General features: G+C 38.0%; 1 protein-coding gene across 2 annotated transcripts in view; it reads left to right on the forward strand.

The window, feature by feature from the left end:
• The window catches only part of mettl24 (methyltransferase like 24), a 118,333-nt gene extending 111,760 nt beyond the window's left edge, over positions 1 to 6,573 (forward strand). For both annotated transcript variants that reach the window (XM_015607430.3, XM_007255654.4), the window contains exon 5: positions 5,512 to 6,573. In XM_015607430.3, coding sequence (XP_015462916.2) covers positions 5,512 to 5,832 — 321 coding nt within the window. In that variant the 3' untranslated portion in view covers positions 5,833 to 6,573. The remainder of the gene's footprint in view (positions 1 to 5,511) is intronic.
• The last annotated feature ends 4,255 nt before the right edge of the window (positions 6,574 to 10,828 follow it).

The raw sequence follows: 10,828 nt of genomic DNA on the forward strand, positions 1-10,828 counted from the left end.
ACCAGGACCAGGTATGGCTATACTTTCAAGTGCATGTCAGGTGGCATGTTAGAGCTGGAGTTACTACTTTACAGGTCCTAGTAATTTACTGTTTAGCTTAGCAAAGCCAGTTTTGACTGGTAGGAGACTGTATTTCACACAACAGACATATAAAGAAACAGCTAAATAGCTAGATAGCTGCTGGGGATGGCCATAAGTAAAGTTGAGCATTACTCGTTTTGGACGTAACAAATCACTGTATATATAAACACATACAGAGCTAAACTGAGTCACTATAGAGACTGTCAGTTTCTGGCATATATTTTGAAGCACTCCTCACTGCCGAGGTATTAATCAGATATGACACGGATGTTCCTCTGTTGTGACTGATTTCAGTTCAGGTTAGAATGTGTAGCATGACTGCATTAGCCAACACATTCAGATCACTGTAGCTAACCTTGCTAAGCTATCTGTCTCTCTCAGATACCTTCTTTAGTCTTTTTAAGCTGTGTAGCAGCTGAGGTTTAACTGAACCAGCCCTGCTAGCTTCTGTCCTTTACCGCCGATCGCTCTGGCAACCTCAGGGGGTGGGGTTAGTGTGGGGGAACAAGCAGCAGGCGGAGACAAAGGACCAGGCTGACACAAAACTCCGGGACGGAGTGAACATTTAAAATAGGAACATACTGCCTGAATCCTTGCTGACAAGAGCTGCCAGTGTTTTCACTCAACATGTTTTCTTAATATCTGATGATACATCCTGATCATTTTATCATTTACTACTGAAAAATAGTTACATATTGGTCCTTTAATGCATAAAAAACATTTTTTGCTGAATGGGCCACACAGTATGAGTTTTAGAGAACTTGAAGGAAAAGAAGAGGTGCAATCAGGGTCTCTTTGGGGAGTATTCTCCTTTTTACCAAGAGAGTAATTAAAGCCGGATCATTAATGCTCCACTCAAGGGGCACATGCTTAAATACCTCTCTACCATTCCCTAAACGTGAATTAGACATCCCATCAACATCAAAAAGCTGCAATGTGAATAAGACATGTCCTCTTTTTATCAGCGCTGAGATCACTGCTTTTACAGACTTAATTCAGCTCATCAAGGACTTGGTAATTAGCTGTTGATTTCAATCAACTTACACAATGGACCCTGTTCAGACATGATTCACCAGTGTTTTCAACTATTTTGTGAAGCTGTGACAGACATTTAGAGCAGTAGAAACCTTTAATTTATACAAGTGCAGAGGAGTATTTAATTATAAATGAAAAAAGAAAAGCTATTAACTGTTGAAATGGGCAGACAACAGTGAGAGAGTGAGAGAAGTCTTATGACCCACCATTTTATACACAGCGACTCAGCATGAAATCTCAGCTCTCTGCATAAAGACATATCAGACAATCTGAGAATTTAGATTTTTCTTGTTGTTTCTCTCTGCAGAAAATAGCAACTGGTTGTGTGATGAGTGTGAAGGACCTAGGATTATATGCAGAGTGTTAATTGTAAAGTGTCCTTGGGTCTCTTTAAAGGTGCTTAATAATTCTGACCTCATTTATTTTTAATAATTAAGAGTAAAATAATAAGGGAATTTTTAAATAAATGTAATTTAATAAAGAAATACTAAAACAATTGTGTTAAAAACTGTTGTTAGCCATACTGCTCTCAAAAATGTGTATTAACATGACATTTATTGCAACAAAAATATCACTAATGCTCTTTAACCCTCCTGTTATGTTACGGGTCAAATTGACCAGTTTAAAAGTTTGAAGATCTAGGAAAAATAGTTAAAAGTATTTTTTCAGTATAAAACTTCTTCTGCTTGCCTAATTAGCTTAAACATATAACCCCCTGCAATAAACAAAAACTAAAACACAATTCATAGTTATGTTTTAATGTTATGTGAAGCTATTATGTCTAATACAGTATGTTGGTCTTTTAAAAGTAATAAATGAGTGAAACATTAAAAAAAGTTTGAACATGTATTTTGTTTTGTTAAAAACGAGTGATTATCCTGATTAACCCTTTACCTGTTAAAAGTAAGGAACACCATTGTACTAAATATTGATATAATAATTAGCAATAATAGTAGTAAAATAGTAATAAAATATTCACACTTCTTGTTTGGATTTTTTGAATAAATAATAAACATTATTGCTGTTCCTGACAAATGGAGGGTTAAGACTGACCAAAATAAACTAATTTGTATATCTGCTTTACAAGCTGACATAGAGAACCAATGAAAAATGTAAGAATAAAACAGAGAGACTCTGAAATGGTGAGAGAGAGAGAGAGTGGGGGAAGAGAGGTACGTGGGATAGCAGCTGGGTGAAGGACATTACAGGACGAGTGTTCTGAGCCAGATCTCCCTCTGGGTAAGAACACCAATTCAGGCCACAGCGTTCAGATGCTGTCCACCTTTCTCTCCTCTACCCCCAAGAACAGCTGCCCTACTTTCCCTCCATTCCCATCCAGTAGTGTTTCATTCATTTCTAAAGAGAGCCACTTTGCTGAGTTAATTTCCTGCATGTTTAAAGGAAAGCAAGATGGCACCATATGGGGCAGTCAAGGCTTCTACCCAGAGCACACAAATATTGCAATATGTGGTCACTGGGGACTATACAATCTTCAAGTTAGATTATTTAAAAATAAATTAGTGGGAGGAAATATGAAGACAAAGAGACGCATAAAACACCTGCTTTGATCCTATGGTTAATAAGAAGCTAAACATTTGATAATTGACATCTGGAACCAACTTAGTCCAATATGCAGTGCTTTCCATGGGTTTGAAATAACTGTTGAGGCATTGCTCAAGAACGTCAGTGTAGAACAGGGAGTTATGCAAGCTTTCCTTTGGGGAAAGAGAAGCTACAATTATTAAAATTGCCCCCTATTGGTAATGAAACCCTTGTTAAGTATGAATTCAATTATTATTAGAAGCCCACTCTAGGAGCCGAGCTCCCCAATGAAAGGAAATGAGTTCAGCGGCATTGTGATTCATTCTAGCAATAAAGTCCGGGCCCAACTTTTAATGAAAGTCTGGAATTGTTGAGACGTAATGAGGCAGGGGATCTCACTGCAGTCGTGTTTAAGTTGTGCTTTGTCTGATTTGCAAACGAAAATCTGCTGACAGACAGACATTTAGAACTTAATAGTAAATCAAGGCCTGTTAAGAGTCAGTTTAACCAGTGCAGCCACCACAGGGAGCAGCAGAATCTGTGAAGAATGAGTTGGACTAAATAGGGCTCTGATTCATATATACAAACATCTCATCTTCAAAATAGCAATTTTGCAGGAGAACATCCACATTATGTCAAAAGAAGTAATAAGCCAACAGCAGCAAAGTCTGTGATTCTTGTACATTTTGATAGCAGGTTCTTGATGGCCACAGATCATAAACAATATCCTGGATATTAGGAAATTGTAATATTAGGCTTGCTCCCACACGTTTTGGGAGTGATTAAGCAAGACAGAGCATGTCAGGCACATAGGTTAGACCTATTAGTAAGCTCTGAGCTATTTGTCTTGGAATTTATATTCTAATAGCTCTGTCTATGTGTTCACTAGCCCTATCAGTGAGCTCTGTGGGCAGGATTTACATTCTGATTGGTCTTTGTTCACTAGTCCGATCAGCAGTGTTCTCAAGTCTTGGCTCACACGCCACACATGGTATTTCTCACGCTTGCCAATCCATCGGCTGTATATTATAACTCTTGTTGAGCCAATCAGAATATAGATCGCTCTGTTGTTAGGCAGACCTAGTAAGAGGGTGGAGTGTCAGGCGCGAAGAACTGTCCATCACGCGACGGTGAACAACTAAAGAAGAACTGCGACTAGTCCCCCCGCCCCCCCCTTTGAACAACTGAGGAATAACTGTGCGCACCGTCACACCATAACACCGCCCCTCCCCCACCCCCCCAATCTCACGCCCACCAAACTTCAAAACTTGAGAGCCCTGCCGATCAGTGAGCTCTGTTGGTATAGCTCTCAAAAATTAGTTTCTGCTGGGTGTATTTATATATTTATATACATATATATATATATATATACATATATATATATATATATATATATATATATATATATATATATATATATATATATATATATATATATATGTATATATATCTTTAAACATGTTATGGAATATGGACGTCATGCCTTAACATTTCAACTGCTAAGAAATGCTTACACACAAATCAGAAGAATAAAAACTTTTAAACCTATTTAATCAACACTTTAATCCGAACTGGCTATTTCGCTCAACAATCCACATATAGCAATTTTAAGACTACAGGCTACTGCTTGAATTTACCCATTTATGTTGAATATTATATAATTTAATTCTCTTCTTTGGGTTTTTACTAACCAGTCTCTGTAAATGATTACTTATGCCAGGTTCACACTACACGACTTTTTGAGTCGTTAGTCATTGTGCTGTTCACACTACACTTCTAAATCCTTTAGTTGTTGAGACTTTTACAATTAATGACTGATCAGCGACACAGGGTAACAAATTACATGATTTCTCACTGTGGGAAATTGTAGACTTACCTGGCTGCTCTCCAGAAACATCACGAGGACACACCTGAAAACTAGCGATGCCGTGCCACAGAATCTCTATAGAGGAGAATACGCACTTGTCCAACATGAACAGGTTCATATGAAGCAACTGAGTAAAATCAAAGTTTATAAATGTCTGATCAGTTTTATATTGAAATAGGCACTTATGTCCTCAACACAGAACTGTATCAAATGTTTCAGTACCTCAGACATCTTTTTTTTTTTTTCATTTTAAAGTCCAGTAATACACCTTTTAAACATGCTCTACCTGTATCTCCAGGACCAGCTCATCAACCAGTCAGCTCACAGTAGCAGTAATGTAGTATTTTTTTAGATAAACTGAAATATATAGGCATGTATATAGTTTTTTTTGTAAAATACATTATTCTACTTTCTAAAATTAAAGAAATATTCAGAACAAGTAGTTCATACATATTTTTAATTTAAAGTTTTTAGCTTTTAGCTCCATTCACTGTAGAGGGCTCACTCACAGGCTTCCTCTAGAGCCATTTAATGATATAACAGGGAATAGTAGGGTGGTCAGACTCTTCATAAACAGCTCTGGTGTGTTCTCTTCAGCGTTCAGTCAGCAGCAGCTTGGCGAGCGTTTTTTTCAGTAGTTCACACTATGCGACAGCGCGAGTGCCAAATAATCCCAGATTTTCCTCCTTGATTTTTTGTCGGTGATCAACGAAAAACTGTCGACAACTGAAAAGCAGGCCCAAAATCGTGTAGTGTGAACTTGACATTAGCCAATTGTGTTATGTCAACTAATGAAAATGATGACATAGAATAACTAATAGATAGCCACTCCGCTAGCGATTAGCTAGTGGTAGAGGAGAGGCTGGTCCTTTAACCCCACACAATGTCTGTGTCACAATTTGAATGAGCCAAGGCTAAAAACCTGTAATAATAGTAAACTCAGTTGATTTTATGTGCTAAATGATTTGTTTTGCTGTCTCTTGTAGGTGGACGTGCTAAAGGTGGACATGGAGAGCGCAGAATGGAAGATTCTAGAGAATCTGATTCTGGAAGGAGTCTTGTCTTCGGTGGGCCTCCTGCTCCTCGAGATTCATGTGCACTGGCCGGGGTTTGAAGTGGGCGGAGACGAGCCATCTGTGGTGCGCTATTGGTTTAGTCTGTTGAGGGAGCTGGAGCGGGCTCACTTCTGCCTCTACCACAGCTACAGCAACCCTGCCAAGCCACGCCTTTTTCTACATAAGAACCTGCACAATGCCAGCAGCAGCTATGTACTGGGCTGGGTCAACACACACTATTCTCCACAGTGAGGACAAACTGCTAGGCATACATTTCACATACAGTTTGGAGAAATGTGGTTCAGCAGAGAACTGGACATCAGTCGTTTTGACTAAAGGAAGCTGAATTTAGAGACTAAACTGTAAGCAAAAAACACAAAAATGCATTAATGAGACTGACCTGGCTGGGATGGCTAGACTTACTCACTGTACTACTATATGTAGTAGATGTATAATATTCGTTATGGTTGTTGAAGGGAAAGAGAGCGGACTGCAGTAATTGCTTTGAGGAGTTCATCAGCGTCTTGTTCTTCCAGAGGTCACATATTTAGAGAAGCAGTCACTGAGTCATCTTCTTATCTAATGTTGGCTGCCTGCCAGGAGTCTGACCCTCTGCCTCTCGCTAGAAGAATATACTCCAAGAGTTATGAGCCATCAGGGTGGAATCCATGACCACCCTCCCTCCAAACACAGCTAATTTATTTTTGACCACAGAGTAGAAAAGCCTGTATCAGCACAATAAAATTTGTAGCATGTTTTTGCTGAAATACCTCTATGAACATTTTGTTTTTAAATGCAGGGATATGGTCTTTTACTACAGTATATTAAAGCCACCAAGAGCGGTGGTAAGAAAGAATGGACATTATTTTTTGTCTTATACACACATTCACCACTCATCATGAGATAAATGATATGCTTCTATAATTGAGAAGAGTTATAGATGTTTAATTTAAGTTTAAATACACAGATTACAATGCAATGGGAGTAAAACAACCATACCTGTCAAGTCTCCCGTTTTGGCCGGGAAACTACCGTATTTTACTCCTCTTTCCCGCCGTCCTCCCGTATTAGTATTTTCCCGTAAATTTCCCGTATTATGATAAAATTTTAAAAACTTTATTATTGAGGAGACAGGGCACTGACCGCTCTGTGTCTCTAAACCAATCGTGGTACCGGTTCAAGGAGAAAGTCCCGCCTTTCAGGAGAAACAGCCAATCAGCTTGCTGGTTTTGCGGAGCGCAAATGAGGGTCAGTGTGGGGAAGACGCCCCGCCCCCCGCTGTGAGTTCAGGCAGCTAGTCGGAGCAGCTGATGTTAAAACATGGATACGGAGATTTTTCTAAAAGAAAGGTAAGGGTAGGCTAATCATGTAAACTGTGAGGAGATTTTTCTGATAGCTGCTTAAAAATACTCGTCTCCGAATAAAAACACACAGATTAAACCTTTTAAAAATTAAAAAAATGTACAGCTTGTGAAATGTGGAGAGGACCGAAATTAACTGAAATGATCAGAAAGAAGTATTAATTTAAAAGTATTAATTATGTAGACCCCATTAGAACTATTTTTTACTGATGGAATATATCTGGTCCATGTCTTTTTAGTAAAAGCTCATGATACTATTTTTAGGTCACCAACAGTCAATTTGCAGAATTTGTGCAACCTTTGTTCAATTTTAAATCCATTAAATAAATAAAACATATATCATATAAAAGAGTGCATTTATGCCAGAAAAGACATGAAATCTTAACTTTTTTAAATATCTAGAAAAGGGTTATTAATTTGGCTGTATTAAAAGAATGACATATGTAGGAATGCCCACAAAATTTCAGTGTCAACAAAGGTAGGCCTCTGATAATCTAATTGTAGTCTGTAAATGGTTCACATGTGGTTATCTTAGATTTCTTGTAAACCTGTCTTAAAATGTAAGGGATACTGAACCTTCGTTGGGCTGGTGGGACGGCTTTAATCGGACGTAGGAAAATATCCCTTATTTTTAAATCTAAAACTTGACAGGTATGAAAACAACTCTGTTGACAAAAGTGCTGTCCAGTAGAATTTAAAACCAAAAAGTAAACAGAACAGACAACAAATCAAATCAAATCACATTTAAATAAAATCAAATTACATTAAAAGCTAAAGAATTAAATGAGTTTTAAGACAAGATTTAAAACTTGACACTATGGGGGCTAGCCTGGCGTGTACGTTATGTTGTCTAATGAATAAACACCTTACACCAAACAATTAAGCTGACGGGAGCTCACTGCAAATCTAGCAAGACTAAGAATGCTTTTGCATCAGGGTTTCAAGATGTGATCTGAACACAAGTTCAACACTCTACACCTCTGTGTTGTAGTTCAGCAAGCCTTTGATGGGATTGCAGTTTGTTTTTAGATTTCACATCAATAAGCACACAATAACCTCCCTTCTGCAAATCCATCTGCGCACAGAGTTACAGAAACCAAAGGCAGACAAATCAAATTAATTGTACAATACCATTCATTTTATTTTTATATCTGCATATCCTGATATATAAAAATACAACACCATTCTGCATCACTACTTATAAGCAGGGATATTCAGAAGGCTAGGAGAAAGAGCAAAAACTTAGCAAAATAAAGAACTAGCAGACCTCTCACAGAAATCTCACAGGGTGAAACCCCACAACACAGGAGAATGAGCAGCAACTAAAGAACGGGGGAATGGAGGTCAAGAGGACAGCAGTGGCACTGCAAACTCAACAATGTTCTAGTATCCTCGCTCTGAAAAAGCAGCGTCAGGAAGAGTTCTGCTATTATTTCTCATAGTCACCTTCACAAAAACTCTTCACTGAAACTATAGAGGAAACTAAAGGGAAGCAAGAGAGGTACAACAACACAAACAACAAGAAAAATCAGCTAGAAGCATTATCAGTTAGAGCTATGAAATGGGTATGTAAACAGACTTTATTATTTGACATGTTGAGAAAAAAAGAATCAGGATAATGAACATGTAGATGGCTGACCTTGAATGTGTGTGTGAAATGAGGAGCGTTTGCTTGGGCTTTTAATAGCGAGTGTGTTTTTCCCACATGCAGTACATAAAACAAACAAACAAACAAACAAACAAATAAATAAACAGATTACCCTCTCAGTGCTCAACAAGCTAAAGCCTGTTTTTTCAGTCAAAATAGGTGTCAAATCTTCAGTCGCACTTTGAGGATTATGCCTTGCAATGAAACCAGCAGCATAGGCAGCCATCTAATTAAAAGTTAAAATTAAAAAGCAAATAAATAAATATGTACCTTCTGTATAAAAATGAGGAAAATAGGAACTTTGCAACAGTAGCTTTGTTTGGATGTCTTATTGGGTTCAGAAATAAACAAACAGACACTTCTTCTGATCCTCATGACTGTAAACACTGTGAGCTCATCTTCCAGAGGAAATGTGACTTGATTGGAAAACACAGTGGATGTTATTTAAAAGGAAGTCACAGAGAGAGAGAGAGAGACACTGGAACATTAGAGAAGGACTGATTACTCAGCACAGCCCTTCTTCTCTCTTATTAATGACTGCTGCGCCTGTCTGAAAGCTTCAAATAAAGAACAAAAGCACACACACACCACTGTTGCCCAAATAAACTGTGAAATAATTGCACAGTAACTTTGTTTTGGCTGTGTAAACTGTAAATGATGAGTTTCCTTAAAACTCAGCGAGTGGGTGCAGTCGAACACATAATCAAATGAAACTTGTAGAGTTAACATCCTAAGACCCAGACTTCAGCATGGTGTACAGGCAGTCGTTGCAAAAAACAACGTCCGCACATGGGGACAGTAGTTAATTGTAACTTTAAAAAATGCTCCTTGCCATTTGGTATCAAAAGGACCAGATTTTTTTTTTTTAATCTTTCTACTTAAGTAAATAAACTAGATTCAAACATAAAATTGCCTGTACTGGCTGTAGAAACTTTTGACTGGGATGCCACCTTGTTTTCAGTCGGTTAAGTGTAATGTTGCCATGTGACCAAGAGATGCTACCGGCAGTGTCTCCAATATGAGGCCAAATGAAAAAAATGAAGCAGAACAGTGCAGAGAAGCAGAAATGTAATCTACCTATACCCATGCAGGGTCTAAAGGTTAAAAAGTTTCAAGTTAAACAAGTTTTTGTCTAGACCCCCCTATTCTAATATAAACACAGTGGTGCTCAACAATTTTCCAGGTCATGTTTATTTTCAGAGCACATTTAAAAATCACAAGGGTAAAAGAAAAGTATTGTACAACAAAAAGCACAAAACAATGAAACATGCAAGTGTAAATAAAAGTAGCAGGAATCAATAAAATATAAAAGAACAAAACTAAGTATGATATCAATAAAACAGGATTCCGATTTTGCCTGGTCGATCAGATAAATTCTGTAGTTATGAATCGAACAGCTTCATTTTAGACCAACTGCACAGGTGACAGGGCAGGAATAACTGTTGCCAAATCCTTAACAGTTAACATGGATTTGAGCTGATAGCAACTGGCACAGACCACAGAAATGATCTATTTGTCAATTTCTGTGCAGAATAAGAAAAAAATGGATTCCGCTATTATTTAAGTGCAATCTGGGTGAGCAAAGTTAATGGCTTCTGTTAATTTTCAGTTAAAAAAAGGCCAATGTTTTATATCCTGCAGACAATCATGTATTGCATGTATGGAGCAATTGTTGCCTCGTTCATATGGAAGATCCAACTGCATATCACCCTCGTAACAGTGGTAGGAGATCTTATGCTTGCGGAAGATGGTCTAAAAGGGAAGCATGTACAGAGAGAACAAAATAGGAGCCAGTACAGAGCCCTGTGGTACTCCACAAGTGATTTCTGCCCAAGATGAACACCAATGGCCAAGTCCCATTAAAAAAGTTCTGTCCATAAGGCAGGTAAACCACTGTAAGGCTGTTCCTTGGATGCCAACCACATACATAAGGTGTCCCAGAAGGATATTATGATCAGCCATGACAAATGGAGGACTGAGAAAAGAATTAACACAATAAACTTTCCAGAATCCACAGTTAACAAAATATCATTTATTGATATGTGATCTGTGCTGTGCTCTAAAATGGAACTGAAATGAACAGTGGGCATCACATCCTAGACATAAGTGGTACACCTCATACCTAAAACTACTTCAGACAGGTAAGACAGGGACACTGGTGAGTCAACAAAATTTTTGAATGTTCTGTAATTCTGCTTAAATTTGACCCAAAACTTTTTTGACCCAAATGTTTTTCACA

This window comes from Astyanax mexicanus, chromosome 1 (genome assembly GCF_023375975.1).
Source record: "Astyanax mexicanus isolate ESR-SI-001 chromosome 1, AstMex3_surface, whole genome shotgun sequence".
Lineage (NCBI taxonomy): Eukaryota > Metazoa > Chordata > Actinopteri > Characiformes > Acestrorhamphidae > Astyanax > Astyanax mexicanus.